The sequence below is a fragment of the Dama dama genome, chromosome 22 (assembly GCF_033118175.1).
Source record: "Dama dama isolate Ldn47 chromosome 22, ASM3311817v1, whole genome shotgun sequence".
NCBI classification, from domain to species: domain Eukaryota; kingdom Metazoa; phylum Chordata; class Mammalia; order Artiodactyla; family Cervidae; genus Dama; species Dama dama.
Window position 1 is genome coordinate 35,458,190 of NC_083702.1, and position 19,451 is coordinate 35,477,640.

General features: G+C 40.6%; 1 protein-coding gene across 1 annotated transcript in view; it reads left to right on the forward strand.

Moving 5' to 3' along the window:
• Positions 1–1,553: 1,553 nt before the first annotated feature.
• Positions 1,554–19,451, forward strand: part of SSPN (sarcospan) — a 43,326-nt gene continuing 25,428 nt past the window's right edge. The window contains exon 1 of the mRNA XM_061125161.1: positions 1,554–1,832. Within this exon, the coding sequence (XP_060981144.1) occupies positions 1,554–1,832 (279 nt within the window). The remainder of the gene's footprint in view (positions 1,833–19,451) is intronic.

Genomic DNA, 19,451 nt, shown 5'->3' on the forward strand with positions numbered 1-19,451 from the left:
GCTGCTTCTATTGCTTCTAGGTGGAGCACTGGGATATGCAGTTTGGTTTCTGCTTTTTAAGTTAATGCATTTGTTCCACAGATCATATTTTTCTCACTGATCCAGAAGCACTTGTGTGTCCCTAAGTCGAGTCCAGTTCTTTACGACCCCAGGGACTGAAGCCCCTCAGGCTCCTCTGTCCATGGGATTTTCCAGGCAAGAATACTGGAGTGGGTTGCCACCTCCTCCTCCAGGGGATCTTCCAGACCCAGGGACTGAACCCACGCCTCCTGCATTGCAGGTGGGTTCTCTTACCACTGAGCCATCTGGGAAGCCTGATCCAGAAAGAAGGTATAAGGAAAACACTGCAGTTCATAGAATAAGAACATATTTAATACCTTCAAAGGTACCCAAGGAAGAGCTGATGACGATTAGTTTCTTATTTGAAAACAAAGCAAGGAGTTAGATCTTTCTTTCAATTAGCTGATAGCAAACAATCTAGGAGTAGCCTTTATCCTGGCATCCTAGCAACATCACTTATTTTTTAAATAAAGCTCTCTGAACGCTAAAATGACCATGCCAAAGTAGATATAAATACTCCAAAGTGATGGGATCATTTCTTAGTGGTTTTACTGAAGTTTGCTCTAAGTGCTACTGAGGAGAGCTATGTGGGAATAAGAATAAATGGTTTTATTGATTTGTTTGGTGACTTAAGGCAGGGACCAAATCTACCTTGAGCATCCTTCTTTTCTAGCACACTGTAGGTGAGTTAAACATTTCTCAAATGTGGACAGAGTTATTAAATCCTCTAGCTTCAAGGTGTATAATAATCCCCCTAGGCACCGTTGGTTGTGGAGATTCCCAAAGACTGGCGGGGGACTTTGCATAAACGATTAAAGGGGCTTTTAAAAACAAAGACACGTGAGAGAGTTCCCAATTAGCCGAGGATCTCTATAAACAGTCATTTCAAAAGCAAATACCTCAATGGGAAAATGCCTTGATTTGTCAGCGGGATCGCAGAACTTTAAAAAGAGCCCAGGCCTTGGTTGGAAAATAGGGAACAACTTAACTTCTGGAAACGACTCCACAGCTTGGAGCCTAGCAACGCCTCTTTTGGATTAAATTGTCTACTAATTAAACTCAAGTGATTTAAACATTCATCACCTTGCATTGCACTTCTCAGAAAACAAAAACAAAAGCAAAAAAATCCTGGGGTTTGAAGTGGGGAAAACAGACACCGCACACACACGCGCAGATGCACGCACACCCCCCACGTGCGCACACATACCCACGCACGCGCGCGCACACGCAGCCTGTCCAAAGAGCGCGGGGTTTGGGAGGCGCCGGGCCACCCTGCCGGAGTCTGCACCCTGCCGGAGTCTGCGGGCGCTGCGTCCTGCCCGGCGCGTTGGCAGTTGGCGACCCCCCTCGACTCCCCCTCCGCCGCGGGCTCCCCGTGGCCTTCGGAGGCTCGGCCAGTGGCTCCAAATGTTTTCCATATTTGTTCAGCCTCCGTAACTCGCCGAGCCCGGCCGGCGCGACCCGCCCCCGCCGCCGCCGCCCCCGCAGCCGCCATGGGCAGGGAGCGGCCCGGCCGCGGCGCGCGGAGCCAAGGGGGACCGCCAGCCGCCGACGCCGCGGGGCCCGACGACATGGGGCCGAAGAGGGGCGCGGGGGCCCCCAAGGAGAGCGGGGAGGAGGAGGCCCGGACGTGCTGCGGCTGCCGGTTCCCGCTGCTGCTCGCGCTGCTGCAGCTGGCGCTGGGCATCGCCGTGACCGTGGTGGGCTTCCTCATGGCCGGCATCAGCTCCTCCCTGCTAGTCAGAGACACTCCATTTTGGGCTGGGATCATTGTAAGCATCGAGTCTGTTTTGCCTGAGCGCGTTTGCCAGACAGGAATGCCACGCCGCATGGTCGAGTTACCACTAACCCACCTGCATGCGCCCTTCCCCGGCAACAAGCCTCTAACTCGCGCCCGCTCAGGGACCGATGCCCGCCGGACCGGGTCTGCCCGGGCCCGGTGCGGCGGGGCTCCTGTCCTTGTCCTGCTTGCGGCTCCGAACGCCTCCGACACTCCTGACCCTCGGGCGCTGGAGCTGGGGAGGCGAGGCCCAGGCTGCTCATTCTGGTCACGTTGAACATTCTCAGTAACAACAGCAGATCCACGTCGGCTCTTTCCTTCCCCTAGCCCCGCGGACCCCACCCTCCTCCCTCCAGGACTAGCAAAAAAGTGAATAAGTTCATCTTGTGAAAGCAAGTTGGGAAAAATCCTGTGCTTGGAGTGGCCCCATTGGGTAGAGTTGATTTTATTTTTTAAATCGAAGGTTCCATTAGGAAGCTTTAGAAAACAGTGGTGGAAAGCAGGAAATGCGAATACAGCAAGCACAGCCTTAATCCACTGGAGTCTAAAGTGGGATAAACCCAGGGCGCTGGCCGAGGCGGGAGTCTATTTGGGACCCAGCTAATGGATGTACTGTTCCAGGCAGAACCCCGCTCAGCTGTTGTGTTTGCACACAGCATCCTTAAGCTTAATTAAACGTTTTCTCTGATACGAAACGGGTGCCATTTATTGAGCACCTACTTGGGCCTGTCCTGCTAGAGGCCCTACATATTATTTCTAATCCTCACATCAGTCTATGGGATAGTTCTTATCCTTCCATTTCTCAACTGAGAGAACCAAGGTCATGAGTTGGCAAATCAGCCAAGTTGATACCTCTTTGCTCCAGAATACATTTGTGCTTTCCTCACTAAGCCACGCCACTCCTACATTTAGTTTGTAATTTTAATTTTATATGATATTGCCTCGGAGTCACTAAAATCTCTTCCACCTGCATCATTTCATTTGGTCTATGGAACAACGCTTTGAGGTGGGAACTGTCATTCATCTGTGGACATGAGGAAACAGGCTAAGAGAAGTTAAATGACGTTCTCAAAGTCCAGAGGTGAGGTATGGGAGAGCCAGGAGGGACCAGGATCCGCATTTCTGGCTCCCGGTCTCACGTGGCATCCTCACCGTAATTACTGACCAGAAGAACCCTAACTCACAAAACAACCCTCAAAATAATTTTCTATCAGGGACAGATGTTAAAAACACCTGATTAAATATGCATTGATGCCGGTATTTTCTAATTAAGAGTATTTGAACTCGCAAATTCTTGCAGAGTAATTTAAAACTTTTAATTTGTGTACTCAGAAGTCCCATGAAATTATCATGATTGGAGTTTTCTAAATCAAGTGATTTTAAAAATAGCTTTTCACTAAGATACACTGGGTATTTTAGTCACTTCAGTGACTGTCAACAGACTCTGAGGGAAAATATGTCCGTTCTTTAAGGCTAGGCGAATTCATAGAAGAAAAGAATGAAACTTCTCATATGGTGGTGGTTTTGAATATTATTTGCAAATGTGTTTTCTATCCATTCTTTACTCCAACTTTAAAAAAGTCCAGTACCAAAAAAGCAGATTAGCTGGGAAAAAATTGTCTTAATGTTCAAGACTGTAGCGTACAAACCTTGCAACTGAAATTTTATGAGCGCCTGGTAGGAGCATCACATGTTCCTAGTTGCCCAGGAAGTTCCTTGGGTGTATTGCAAAGAGCGTTGTCTATAGCCAGTTCTGTTTTTTCTTTCTTTCCAATTTTCCAGGTTATGATCTGGGATTCACTTGACGTTTTCTCGTAGTGATATCTGTGCTGATGATATCTGTAGCCTTCTCTTTGAACGGAGAGCATATGTAGAGCAGAGCAGTTAGTGGAGATGGCCTGAGACAAGTGAGGAGGGACCCTAGGAGCCTGGCGAGGAAAAATTCAACCCAGCTGGGCCAAGGCTGCAGGCAACGTGTCCCTGTCTCCCACAGACACCATGCTTTTTGTCCTTGTCAGGCTGTCTGTGGTTGGTCCCAGGGCGCTCTTCCAAGTTTTCAGGAAGAGAAAAGGCAAGGAGGCAGGATGGTAAAGTACAGAAGCAGAACTCTGCCTGGAGACGAACCCGGCCCCCCATCTCTCACCATTATTTGCTGAATAACTCTTAAGTGAATAACTCAGTTAAGGCAAGTTCCTTTAACTTCTCCAGGCTTCTGTGTCTTCATTGATGAAATCCAAATGTTAATAATATTAATTCCTACCTCTGAGGGTTGTCCTGAGGAATAGATAAGTGAATACATGTTCTTACACCTGGAGTCCTGACTTGGGGTACACACGTTCAGTGAGTGTGTGCTTTTTATTATCGAAGCGTGGAGCAGTCACTGGTAGCAGCACTCTTGGAAGTAGCAGTAGCTCTGTTTTATCTCTTAATCATGAAGAACAGTCACTTTGGACTTGCTCCATTTCCAAGACCAGTTTGAACCCTAAAGGAGGTATCAGCTCGGCCATCTCACCTTTCTCTGATCTCAGCCAAGTTACTGTTAGCAGTCTTAGCGGTATTAGTTGAGTCTGGTACTTTCTGAATGACACCACTGAGCGACTAAACTGAAAAACTGAAAATACTTTGTGAATCTCTCTGGAAGTTTCTAAAAACTAATTTGGGGGGCGGGGGAAAAGGGCCTCCTCAGGGTCATTTTTTCCTTGGGACAGGGAGTGATTCTGGCCTGGTATATCTGCCAGGGAATACTGGAAAGTTTGCCCTGTTTAGCAGACATGCTAGACCAAAGTACAGGTCAACACTCCCTGGAAATAGGGCAGAGTCAAACCTGCTTCTGGAATGTATGCTGAATTCAAGCAGGGCATCTAGGCTGAGGCACCCTCCCCATCCACAGCTTGACCTGCTTCACTCCTCTATTTCTGTTTGTATTGGTTGCCTCTGACCATGATACTTCCTTCATTTTACAAGGCTTGCTATCCCATTACTTTGGGGTTTGGGTGTCACCATTCCCATGATAGAATCTAGGTATACGGATAAATTCATTTAAGCAACTTCTTCGTGACCAGTATCTGGGTGACTTGAGGTATATGCAGTGAAATTCTAGTTATAAAAAAAAAAGACATTGGTGTTCTCTGATCCGAGATTTATGTCGAGGAATTTTAGAAAAACAACTTATTTCTTTCTTACCTCTCACTCTCCATCAGAGAGATGACTGAAGTCTTTTTACTTCAATTACAAAAGATTCTCATAAAGGAAAGAAAAAGAATGGAGCTACTGTGGAGGCTATGTAACCTGTAAGAGTCCCATTCTTCTCTTAAATTTTTTTCTACATAGCTTGAGGGTTGCAAGTCACTTCACAGGGACAGTGCAAAGTGAACCAGGGTCTTTGAGGATGCACTTGGCTAGGGGATAGGGATCCTAGGAAACACAAGTTTGCGTGGCATTTTATTCTATTAATGGCTTGAATAGGCATTCGAGTTTGTCGTCATTCCAGAATTATTCTTGATGAAAAGCTGTGTGTGGATTGAAGAAGTCTGAGAACATTGGGGCCTTTACTTCCATTTTACTTAAATTAATACGATTTTGGTTTAGGTGAAGCCTAACATGTTTGAATCTTGGCTTATTTTTCTTCACTCAGTAACATTTGTTGGGGATGTCTGCCCAGCTAGGTATTGGTTTAAAAATAATGAATCATATACTAGAAGGAGATCTCCAGAGATCCTGATGGACATGTGGCCTTATCATATCTGACAGTAATGAATACTTCCGATTAAAAAATTTAACCTACGCAAATATTTTCAAAGTCCATTTACCTTTCAGAGTATTTCACTTACAGTGATTTATTTGCTTTGGCATCTTTACTCTGAAGTCAATTTAAGAGCAAACTCTTGCTTCTGATCCCAATGGGGATGTTTAGTATTTGTTAGTCTCTTGGCCCTTGTAGGGAATATTCCCATGAAAAGTGGGAATTTATTTGCCTTATTGTGGTTTTAGTTTTCTTCACTCTTGTTCCATTGCTCACATACCCCACCTCCCACCCCTGTCTACCTGGAATAAAATCCCTGAGATCTGTACTACATGAATCACTTTAGAAAGTTTAAGAAAAGGGCTTTTAGGGAAGAATGTTGTTTTTCTTTAATATCATTCATAAAACATGAATTATAATAATTAAGACTCCTGCTGCTGGTGCTAAGTTACTTCAGTTGTGTCTGACTCTGTGCGACCCCATAGACGGCAGCACACCAGGCTCCCCCGTCCCTGGGATTCTCCAGGCAAGAACACTGGAGTGGGTTGCCATTTCCTTCTCCAGGGGATCTTCCTGACCCAGGGATCGAACCTGTGTCTCTTGTGTCTCCTACATTGGCAGGTGGATTCTTTACCACTGTGCCACCTGGGAAGCCCTGCATAGGCTTTGGGGATGATCAAATAAAAAGTAAAGCAGGTAATTCTCTTTAAGTGTATTAGGCGTCCATGGGGCCCTTATGTATTCTGACACATGACGATATCCTGGAATTGAACTGTATTCCATACTTATTATTAGAGTTTCTGTTTGAACTTGTATATATCCACTTTAAACTATGTTTAAAAAAATGACTTACAGATGTATTTTCCAAAATAGGGAATTTTAAGTTTATTGATAATGCTGAAAAACACTGAGAGGTAATAATAAGGAGTGTGTAATTACTCTGTTTTGGGCTCTTGAGTTTCAAAAATATTCAGAGTATGTTAACTTAGCATTTTTGAGATATTTTATTTCAGGTTATAAGATGACTGCGGGATTTAGAAAAGAGACAAGAAGTCACATGATATATTTTGCATTCCCCTAATTTGAATAAATTAGGACAAATTGGGATTGATGTGGCTGAATGGTAGATGTCAGTATTTGCAACCTTACCTTTTTCCAAAGAGAGCAGTAGTATAGGTTTTCCTAATATTTGGTCTAATAGTTTCATAGATTGCCATTATGATGTCTACTTTCAATTTGGTCTGAGGAAATGGATGTTTTCTAGACTTTTTCTTGCAATTAGCCTTGCCCATGACATTTCTACTAAGGGTGTTCTTTACCTGGGTCCACTTGCCTGTATTGCACCCTGGAGGACTGCCGTCAACATTAAAGGATACACACAAAGGTATCTGAAGGATTCAGTGTGCATGCTTCTGTGTTACTGTAGAATAAGGGTGGAATCCACTCGTTACACTGTAATTAGACACCATTTCGCTGCAAAGCATAGTTCACTTTTAGGACTTAGGTCCTGGCAAACCAGAGAAATGTTGCTCGAAAGAGCCCATCAAAATCCAGAGTTGGATGAGACCTTGTGATGATTTAACCGTCTAGTTACTACTTGCTGTAAATATTCAAGTCTAGGTTTAATACAATGACTTTATAAGCTGAAGGGGGACTTCTTTTAGAATATGGATGTTGGGAACAGTATTTGCAACTGTATGAAAGCATATCTTAGAGGCATGTCCTCCTTCACGTGGTTTGGATGCTGCCTCGGATCCCAGCGTATGAGATAAAACTCGGCAGGAGTAGCAGTCAGAAGCCTGAGCAAGGCAACTCACTTGATCACCCCGATAGATTTTAAAATTTATATGTGTGAACTTACACGTACAGCAATAACTAAAATACATTTTCCTTTCTGTCTTAGTCTGCCCCAGCACGGTGGGGTTCTGGTGAGGAGCTCTCTTCCTAGCTTGCAGATGGCCTCTTTCTTGCTATGTGCTCATGTGGTCCTTCCTTGATGCAAGTATGAAGAGAGAACAGAGGATCTTTCTCTTCCTCTTCTTCTAAGATCACCAGTCCTGTAGGATTAGGACCTCACCTTATAACTTCTTCTACCCTAATTACCTCCTAAAAGCCCTATCTCCAAATACAGTCACATTGAGGATTAAGGCTTAAACATAGGAATTGGGTGGAGGGGGGCATAATTCAATCCATAGCCCTTTCAGTGAGGAATATCCACTTGTACAGCCACCTCAGTGACTCATAAATGTGTTTTCTCATCTTTTTCATGAAGATCCCATGGCTTTCATGGAATATCTAGAAGTTTGAATATTGTGAGCCTGTAAGCTGACACTTGGCAGTCTGAGGTGGCATGACTGAGGTTCATGCCAGTAGTGAAACGTATGGAGGAAGGTATTTTCAAGGCATTTTACTAGTTGGTTTTTTTTTGTGTGTGTGTGTGTCAAATTTCAGTAAAAATAAAAATCAAGTAGATTAAGGTGGTACATAAAATTCTAAGGGTAGCTTAGGCATTTCATTTGTCCCCTCAGTTCTTTAAAGCTTAGTACTCACCGTTTAGTAAATTTCCGACTTTTCTTATTGGAGTGAGTCACTCTCAGGATCTAGCTACATGACACCCTGACTTCTGAGGCAAGGAAATGAGGACGGCAGACTGAGCCCGGCCTTGGGGGTATGCTCAGGTTTTCAGCAATTGGATGAGCCCTCTGGCCTCTGGGAGCAGTGATCTCAGGCTTGGTCTTTCCAGAATTCAGGGAAGCCAGCTCTTTTCCCCGAATAATATACAGCTGATACTTTTTAATATGCAGCTGATGGTTTCTTTATAATAATGCAGCTGATGCTTTCATTTTATGATGATGATTTTGAAAATTAGGTGAACAGTCTTTGTTCTGAGGAATGGGTCAAAATAAAACCCGAGGGGTGCTCCCACCTGGGGCCTCATGCTGTCACAAGCCTCCAGCCCGCAGCCCCTGGTGGACCCCCGCTTTGGTCTGCCATCAGGGCTTCTCCCCAGTTCCCCAGTGGTAAAGAATCCACCTGTGATCCAGGAAACACAAGAGATGTGAGTTCGATCCCTGGGTAGGGAAGATCCCCTGGAGGAGGGCAGGGCAACTCTCTCCAGTATTCTTGCCTGGAGAATCCCATGGACAGAGGAGCCTGGTGGGCTACAGTTCATAGGGTCTCAGAGAGTTGCCCAAGACTGAAGTGACTGAACATTCACGCACAGGGCTTCTCATCTGATCCTGTTTGTCCAGCTTAGAAATCCTGAACTGTGCTGCACAAACCCCAACCATCCCGGAGAGAAAGACTAGAGGAGTGACTAAAACCATCTGATACGCCACCTTTTGGTCCAATCCCAGTCCAAAATGAGCAGTCAACACAGGCAGGGCCGTGGTTCCAGTGGATGCTCTCTGATCTAAGATTGTAGAGCCACATCCACAGCCTAACACAGTCATGAATCTGAGTGTCTCAATGCTGTCTTTCCTGCGCTCTGACATGAGGCTAAGTGGCTGTGAGAAAGCAAATGGTTTGTTCACAAATCGCATTCCCACATTCTGCTGAAGAAGCTCGCTGGGCCTGCTTCTGTTGTTGCAGAAATGAGCAACTTCTCCCTGGCTGGGAGAGGCTGTGGAAACCTCAAGGAGGCTCTTTTAGCGGCATCCCACTCAACTGTTGTTTTGAAAGTGTTTGATTCGGCATTCACTGTAACAAGCCATTAAAATCCCTTTAAGATAGATTGTCATCAAGGCCTCTCTCTTGTGTAGAAGATAATGACAGGTGACAAGAAAAAAAAAAAAAAGGGAATCGCTAATGTGTTAGCTAGACCCTGACTAGGGAATGGATTTTTGCTTTATTACTAAGGGAGAAAATAACACTTACCAGCTTCCTTCTAAAGTATCAGGTGTGGCACACATATCAGGCTGTTAGCCATGCCATTTAGCTCTGCCAGGAAAAGTATGAAGGAGGCATTTTCTCAGATAAGGGAAATAGCGTTTCAGCCTTCATCCTTTCTGGTGGAGGGTGGAGGATGCAGGGAGAAGAACCCAGGAAGAAAATCCCTTCTGTCTCAGTGGAGGGGTGTAACATCGGAGGCAGTGAAAGGGCAAGCTAGGTTTCTGTAAGGTGGACACTTCATAATTGAAGCAAAATAACTTCTCCATGACTGCCTACAAATGAAAGGCAGAATTTGACCATTTTAGTGTACACGTTCCACGTTCAGAAAGTTTGTGCATGTCTGTCATGCGCCTGCCTACTCAGCTGCTGAAACAGACGGATCAAACCACTCAGGCTGGCTTTGTCATATCACCTTTCATGAATAAGTTGTCTGGGATGCCTATGATGAGAGGGTTTCAGAGTTAAGGGCCCTGAGACCAAGCAAAAAATTTTAAAATGGACATAAGGTAACGGTAACTATTGTGTTCGAGAACCCTCGGTAAACAATTCTCATTCAGTCACCAAGTCTAGTGCGTCACGAATTTTTCCACCTGGAGACCTCCCTGAAGGCTGGCTCCCCCTTCTCCCTATCCTCACACACACATCACAAAAAGCTCAGTGTCTTGCTAACCCATGTTGCCATGGAAGGGAAGAGAGGAAACGCGGGAGAGGCTACAGGCTGCCTGGGGACACTGACCTCTTCATGATGAAGAGGACAAAACACATTTTAAAGAAGTAATGTTACTATATATTACTTGGTGTTCCATTAGATCCTGTTTTGTTGTTGTCGTTGTTTTGGTAAAAATTACTCTTCATTAGAAAAGCCACCTGATAATGTTTTTTAAAGGCTGTACAGGATGGTTCTCTCATTTATGCTCCAGTTATGATTGTATTGATTTACTGTATAATTCCTATATACTGGACCATTTCATCAAATTTCACTTATTGTGCTGTTTCAGAGAGATGGGCCCAGGAGTATTAATGTAGAATTATCTGTGCAATCATTTCTCAAGTGGGACCTAATTTGAGAACCTACTTAATTATGCCTGTATCATAAAATACAGCCAAACTGTACACCTCTGCATGTGTGTGCAAGTCACTTCAGTCATGTCCCATTCTTTGCAACCCTATGGACCATAGCCTGCCAGGCTCCTCTGTCCATGGGATTCTCTAGGCAAGAATACTGGAGTAGATTGCCATGCCCTCCCTCAGGGCATCTTCCCAACCCAGGGATTGAACCCATGTCTCTGATGTCTCCTGCATTGGCAGATGGGTTCTTTACCACTAATACCATCTGGGAAGCCTCTCTCTACCTCTGGAGTAGGCTAAATCCACATTTATAAGATTACTTTCGCTTCTGAGGACTTGAAAAATCCCAAAGTGGAACAAATGAGCTGTGCTTAATTTTTCCCACAAATATGTAGCACTTCTAACCCTTGTGTTAATTCATGAGAAATGCTGAAACACAATTTTAGTTTCTCTTATATTCTTTGAAATAGATTACTTTGCAAAAGTATGTATTTGTAGAACCTATTGATGATTAGCTTCTGGTAAGTCACCACCAGAGTGAGGTAGGTGGTTGAAAAGCAACAGAACAGAAGCCTATAAAAAAAAAAGATTGCTGTTTAGTTGCTAAGTCATGTCCGACTCTTTTACGACTCCATGGACTGTATCCTGCCAGGCTTCTCTGTCCCTGGGATTCTTCAGGCAAGAATACTGGAGTGGGTTTCCATGCCCCCCTCCAGGGGATCTTTTCCACCCAGGAATTGAACCTGCATCTCCTGCATTGCAGTTGGGTTCTGTACCACTAAGGCACCTAGGAAGCCCTAAAGAAAGATTACTGACTTGTAAAACAGAAACCTTTCACGTTTAGCCATTCTCGCTGTGTCTTTCCATATGCCATACACGTTGCCACCAGGAGCTGTGTATGGGGGAATACACACACACATGCACATGCACACACACATACAATCAACTGCAGTAAGTTTAGAAACCACGTGTTTGACAAAAGTGCCACAGAGGGAGGTGTGATTAATCCTGTCTGAGAAGAATCAAAAAAGACAAGGAGAGGGGCCTGAGATTGCAAGAGGGGCTCTAGTTTTGGAATAAAACAAGTGTGGGTACAATCCCAGCTCTACCATGTTCAAATAAATTTAGGCTATTTTTATTTTTGTGTGGGTTTGAACAAGTATGGCCAGTTCTATACAATCCTATGATTTTAACTGTGAAAAGGTGTAACTGTATAATAGCATGCATGTATGTATGATAAGTCACTTCAGTCATGTCAGACTCTTTGCAACGCTATGGACTGTAGCCTACCAGGCTCCTCTGTCCATGGGATCCTCCAGGCAAGAATACTGGAATGGGTTACCATGCCCTCCTCCAGGGGATATTTCCAACCCAGGGATCAAACTCTCATCACTTTACGGCTCCTGCTTTGGCCAGAGGGCTGTTTACCACTAGCACCACCTGGGAATCCCATATAATAACATAGACAAAATAATAAAGCAACTTCCTATCGATTCCTCAAGTTTTAATATTTTGTCATAATTATTTTCATTTTGTTAAGAAAGAAAACACAGCAATACATTGAAGTTGCCTCTTTCCTTTCTTAATCATACTCTCCTATCTCACCCTCCTTCTCCAGAGGTATCTACTGATTATATCTTGAATTTGGTATTTATCATGCCTATGCATGTTTTCATACTTGTTAATGTATAGATTCATAATCAACAATTATTTTCTGTTTTAAATTTTATATAGATGGTAGCAAAATATCATTTTTCAACATTGTTTTTGAGATTTATTTATAATAACTCATGGATATCATTCATTCATTTTTGCTATATTTCATTATGCAAGTATGCAGCAATTAATTTACTCATTTTCCTGTTAATGAAAATTTAGGTTGCTTTCAAAAGAGAATTTTTTCCTTGCAATTACACACAGTGAAATAGTGGACATTCTGTTCCTTGGCTCTTTACACATACATTTCAAAGTTTTTAAAGAATATTCCTATTATTGTATCTTCAGATACAGACATTTTCCACTTTTTAAATATTGCCAAATCAGTACTGCAAACCCGAAGTTGTGTAGATTTACACTCCCAGTAAGTCAGAAGTTCCACCCACTGTTCTATATACATGCCAACTTTTGTTACCTTCAGACAATTTTAACTTAAAAAAAAAAACTTTTATTTTTTAATTAACAAATTTTAGTGCAGTTTTTAAAAGTTTCTTTCCATTTGCAGTTACTAAAAAATATTGGCTATATTGCTCAGGTTGTGCAACATCCTTGAGCCTATTGTACATCCAATATTTTGTGCTTCTCATTCCCCCTTTATTTGTTTTTCTCTTTCTGACTTACTTCACTCCATATAATAGGCTCTAGGTTCATCCACCTGATTAGAAATGACTCAAATATATTCCTTTTTATGGCTGAGTAATATTCGATTGTATATGTGTACCGTTGCTTCTTTCTTTATTCATCTGTCAATGGACGTTTAAGTTGCTCCCATGTCCTAGCTTTTGTAAATGGTGCTGCAGTGAACATTGCCCCTCTTCTTATATTGCTCCTCCCTGAACTCTGATAAACACTAGGTTGTTCTATGAGTGTGCTTCTTTTTTGTTATATACATTAGTTTGTTGTATTTGTTAGATTCCACATAAAAGCAATATCATACCGTATTTGTCCTTTGTCTTTTTCTGTTTGACTTATTTCACTTTGCATAATGTTGTTCGAGTTCATTTATTTGGTTGCAAGTGACAAAATTTCATTATTTTTTATGGCCAAGTAGCAGATAATTTTAGTTTTTGCCTATCTTATTAGTGTGCAATAATATCTTATTTTAATTTATATTTTTCTGATTACTACTGGAGTTGAACATATATGTTTATTGACTGCTTAATTATGTTTTCTACACTTTATTTATTCAATGAATATTTTCTGTGAGTTGTTTTTCTCTTACTTATTGTTTTATAAGATTTATTATCATTGTGACTTAGCGTTTGTGGTTTTAGGTGCTGCAAATATCTTCTCCTAGTTGGTATCATCTCTTTTACTTTTGTTTATGATGGTTTTGTTGTGGAAAATACTTAATTTTAATGCATTTACATATATTAAGCTTTTTATGGTATATGCTTTGATATATTTTAAATATATATATTTTAAATCTCCCCCTACTTCAAGATCAAAAAGGTATTTTACTCTAGTGTTTTCTGAAAATATTGAAGGTGTGCTTTTGTGTTTCTGTCTTTAAGTGATCTAACTTTTTGCATGTGGATGCGAGGTAGTGTTCATATTTTATTTTTGGAGTGTTAATTATCTTAGTACCATCAATAATCAGTCCTGTCACACTGATCTGCAATTTCCATTTATCATCTACCAAGTTTCCATATTAGATTTGAGGAGTGCATCTATGATTCTCTTCAATCTCGTCGTTTTATTTGTCTGTCACTGTGTTGATATCACACTATCTAAATTGAAGTATCACCATAATGCATCTTGTTGTAAAGATGATGGCATAAGCAAATCCACCTCTTCCCTGCATGTTTTTTCAGTCACTCAGAAGTGTTCAACTCTATGTGACCCCATAAACTATAGCCCATCAGGCTCCTCTCTCCATGGGAATCCCCGGGCAAGAATACTGGAGTGGGTTGCCATTTCCTACAACAGGGGACCTTGTTGACACAGGGATCGAACGTGTGTCTCTTGTGTTTCCTGAATTGGCAGGCAAATTCTTTACCACTGCACCGCTTGGGAATCCCTACCCCTTATTCTCCTTCAAAATTGTCCTGAGTCTTAGCTATATTTTCTTCTGTGTATATTTTAGATTTGGCTTCTCATGTTCCAAGAAAAATACTTTTGTATTTTCATTCAGTTTGTACTTTCTGTGTGAGCAAAGAATATCTCACCATTTATTTGAATTTTCTCTAATATCCTTTTTGGTTATCTTTTGATTATTAATTTCAAATTAACTGCTTTGTGCTCAGTTCATGTGTTTTTCGTACTATCAATCCTTTGACGTGTGAGACTTACTTTGTGATCTAGTATGTGACTAGTTTTTTAAATAAATGTTCCATTTAGCTTGGAAAAAATGTGAATTCTCTCATTTTGAAATTAGGGTTCTGTATTTAATTTAACAATCAAGCTATTCAATCATGTTGTTTAATTTTCTACATCTTTACTAATATTTTTCAGCTTGATATGAATATCACACTGAGGGATATGTATTCAAATTTCCCAACGTTAGATGAATATGTTTCTCCTCATTTTCCCATTTTCATTAAACATTTTTAGTCTACTTAATAACTACATACAAGATAGTGATTATAAAATATTTCACTAGTCTGAGGTTAACAGCTTTTTTTCCCATTAAAAAATATACCACTTCATTGTCTTCTGACTTCAGTTATTGCTGCTGCACAGTTTGGTATAGAATTGTTTTTCCTTTATAGATAACATGCCCCTTTCTTCTGGTTGCTTTTCTGATTTTCTCTCTTTGGGGTTTTGTAGTTTAACTACAATATGCCTATCTATGGGTTCTATTGTGTGTTTCCTGAATCTAAGATTTTTGTGTCTTTCATCAGCTAAAAAAATTGAGCCATTATTTATTTTTTCCAAATATTATCTCCCTCTTCTCTTTAGTCACTTTGCTGGAAATGCTGTTAGATGTATTTGGACATTCTTGTTTTATTTTCCATATTTCTCAATCTCTCTGTTAAGATTCATCTCCCTGTATCCTCTGTGCCATGTTTTGGCACATATTTTGTCATATTTCATATCTATTCTCTAGTTCAATATTCCCCTTTTCAGTTGAATTTAATCTGCCTCTTACTTTTCCAGGAGCTTTTAATTCCAATGATTTTATTTTTCATTTCTAGAGCTCCTATTTTGCTTTTATTGATTTTTTAATATGTTCCTGGAATTTTCAAAAGTGCTCTGTTGTTTATTTGTATTTTCAATTCCTTCTTTTACATCTGTTTATTTTGAATGTACTTTGAAAAATGTTTATTTATTCAAATATGTTCACAGTAGATGGTTATGTAAAAAATAGTTACAAATCACATATATAATATAAAATTATTTTGTAAACCAATAGTATAGTTATATAGTGAATGTACTTTTTTATAGGCTCTATTTGTTAGTTCTGCTATTTGAAATTCATGTGGCTTTAATTTTGAGAAAGAGGAAAAGAGAGAGGAGAGAAAGAGAATGTGTGTGTGTGTGCATACATACACATTTATATGTGTGTGGTTGCTGGCCTTTACTAATGAATTGGTTCTTCATATGTTTGGTGTAAGTGGTCTATGAGTTCATTGTCTAAGAGGCTTTATATGTGATAATTTGGTGTGGTATAACCTTTCCAGACAGTTTGCCTTGCCAAGTGTCCCAATGGTATCATGATCCAAGAACTGCCTTTTTAAAAAAAATTTACCTATTTATGGTGGAAAATTTTCAAGCATACTCAGAAGTAGATAAAATAGTATAATAAATTCCTGTGATTCCATCATCCAGTTTTAGTAATTATTACAAGATGATCAATGTTGCTTTATTTGCCTATTCTGGCACTTTCTCCACACTGACACATCACACACTGGATTATTTTGAAGTAAATCTTGGATATTATGTAATTTCATCCATAAATAGTCCAGTAAGTCAAAAGATGAAGACTAAAAACTAATCAAAATAGCAGTCATACCTAACAAGTTAACAAGATGAAATTGGAGTTTGAACATTCATGATTAACTCATGAATATTTCTTCACAGTTTGTTGAAATCAGGATCCCGACAAAATTCATGAATAGCAATTGGTTCATATATTTTTTACGTCCCCTTTACTCAAAGATTTACCTTTTCTCTCTCCTTTGTCTTCTCTCTTTGCCTTTTTCCTTCTTCCTTCTCTCCCTCTCTCTCCCTCTTAACAATTTATTTGTTGAAAAAGAAAACATTTTTTTTTCAGGATCACTTTCATGTTACTTTCTACTTTCTCACCTTCATGGGTTCCAGGACTGTGCAAGTATTAAAATCCCTCAAATCTCTACACCACACCATCAACTGAGACAAAACAATTTTCTTGATGAATTTCAGTGCTACTGGGTTAATTGTTTTGTAGTCCTATAAGGGTGTAGCCATTTAGGGGCCTACGTTTATGCCATGGTCTTAGTTCCATTTGTTAGCCTATAGAAGCTCAATGCATTTGAAAGTGTTTTATAGAGAGAAGTTTCTTATCATTTTATCCTTAATACTATGTAAAAGTGAAACCTCTTAATGCTTTAAAATTTTTTTCTTCGGATTTTTTTTGCAAGTTTCTTAACCTGAGTTACAATATTCTATTAAATGGGGTAATTTTTTTTCTTATTACCTTGTTTGGGGGAATAAAAGAGCTAAAGTATACAAAGTGGGCAATGAGTATAGAGAATCTTTGAACAGAGTTTGAAGAATGAATATACTAGATTCAAAATGATTGAAGGAGGAGTACTATACCAGGATGATAAAGAAGTAACTTTATTGCTCCACAGTTTTGCTGTTCATGCTTACTCAATCTTTTTTTAAAAGGTTTTAATGTCATTTACAGACTTTGTTTATTTTTGGCTGTGTTGGGTCTTGTTGCAGCATACAGGAGCTGCTCTGTAGTTGTGGCATGTGGGCTCAGAAGCACGTGAGCTCAGTAGTTGCAATGTGTGGGCCTCTCTAGTTGCAGCTTATGGGCTTTGTTGTCCCACAACATGTGGGATCTAGTTCCTTGACCAAGGATCCAACTCCAATCCTCTGCATGGGAGTGCAGAGTCTTGGACACTGGACCACCAGGGAAGTCCTCTGTGCTTATTCAGTTTTTTGAGGGTGTAATTGCAAAGCTCTCAGCAGTTCCTATAAAAGATGTATCTTGGCATAGATGTGAAAATCTGCATTGCAATATTAAAATAGGACCCAAACTAAATGGACTCCACTTGAATGTCTGCTTGACAAGTCATGCACAGGATAGTTGTCGGATTTTCCTCTCAGTTTTCTGTAAGTGATTTGATGAAACAGTTGTGAGATTCTTTGGTTTAAAATTATGAGCTAATTTGCAGTCATTTGCAAGCAAGGTTTTTGAAACTTAGAAATTGTAGCAGCTTTGTTCTGACACATCTCTTGCAGATCTCCCTAGCTTTCCAACCTTATTTTGGCAGGAACATCAAGGAAAGCACACTATATCCATAGGATTTGGAGGATTCAGGCTCCCTTCATCCAGCTGCTGGTCACAGGTTCCAACTTATCTTTATCAGTCCCATCAGGATAGTTTTCTAACATCTTCTAAAGCAACATAGGAGATATAAGCAAACATCTGCACAGCAGAATGTGTGTTAAGAAATAGGGTAGTCACCTAACAAGCACATTGTCCTCTCCACTTTTCCTGTGTTGATTCAACAGATCTGGCTAAACTCCACAGCAGTGCAAAGTAGAATGCAACATTGGTTAAAATTTTTTTCTAAACACGTGTATAAAGTCTACCTATCATGAATTATACATATATATAATCTTTCTGTATATAAGAGATTTATAAAGATATATAGCTATATTAATATCAAAATAAACAGATATAGATATAAAATTCTGGTTATTGGATAGCTTCAAATCATGATAAAACCCATTACTTGGAATTAGAAAGGATATATTTTACCAAACAAAGGACTTCAGTCTGGTATGTGCTTCTTCACACTTCATATTTCTTGGCCAGGCAATCAGATTTTTTATCACAACAAATCAGTTGAATCCACTCTCAATGCTGGTAATGGCAAGAGCAATAATTTCCTGAAGAATTGTCTCATAAATTCTTAGAAATTTTACTTCTACAATTTATTTTCCAAAGTGATCTAGATTAAAGAAAGTTCTAGGTGATGATAGACCTGCTGTTTTCAATTTATTAGCACATAAATCATTCATTTTGCTTCGATTGGAATGTCTTTGCAAACTCATAGATGAAAAGTCCACAGAATTACAGCAATTCAGACATACATCTGTCAGGTAACAACTCCTCAGGCAAGAAGACAATGATAGTAACAAAGGGAAAGAAAAAGACTGAGATGTTACAGGTGAGCTCAGCTTAGGTGTGGTTCAGCAAGTGTCTTCTCTCTTTAGGCTCTGCAAAGAAATAATTTTCTCTGAGAGAATTCATCATCTAGAATTACCTCTTTGCTGAGAAATTTTGACCTGGATCTTTATCAGCTTCTTGTAAAAATAATCTTACTTGCAAACTAAAGATTACAAATTGTTCCCTCCAAGAAATACGTAGAAATGCACAGATGGGGATGTGTGTCATAACCCAAACTCTTCCTGAGCAAGGTGGAACTTAATCCTTAGATGAAGAGAGTATTTCTGTTCTACATCTCTTCATTGGCAACTTTTACTGTAATGGAAAAATGAAAATAACAAGAGCAGAGCAATGAAGTTCTGGGGTTGTAGATTCCTAAGGCAAGTGGAAAGGCATTGAGTATCTTCCTAATATATGTAAGCCAAATAAAACACTCCTTAGCAAAACTTACTAGCTATAAAAAGTTGTTGCTCAGTTCAGTTCAGTCACTCAGTCATGTCCGACTCTTTGCAACCCCATGAACCGTAGCATGCCAGGCCTCCCTGTCCATTACTAACTCCCAGAGTCCACCCAAACCCATGTCCATTGAGACAGTGATGCCATCCAACCATCTACCCCTCTGTCGTCCCCTTCTTCTCCTGCCCTCAATCTTTCCCAGCATCAGGGTCTTTTCAAATGAGTCAGCTCTCCGCATCAGGTGGCCAAAGTATTGGAGTTTCAGTTTCAACATCAGTCCCTCCAATGAACACCCAGGACTGATCTCCTTTAGGATGGACTGGTTGGATCTCCTTGCAGCCCAAGGGACTCTCAAGAGTCTTTTCCAACACCACAGTTCAAAAACATCAATTCTTCAGTGCTCAACTTTC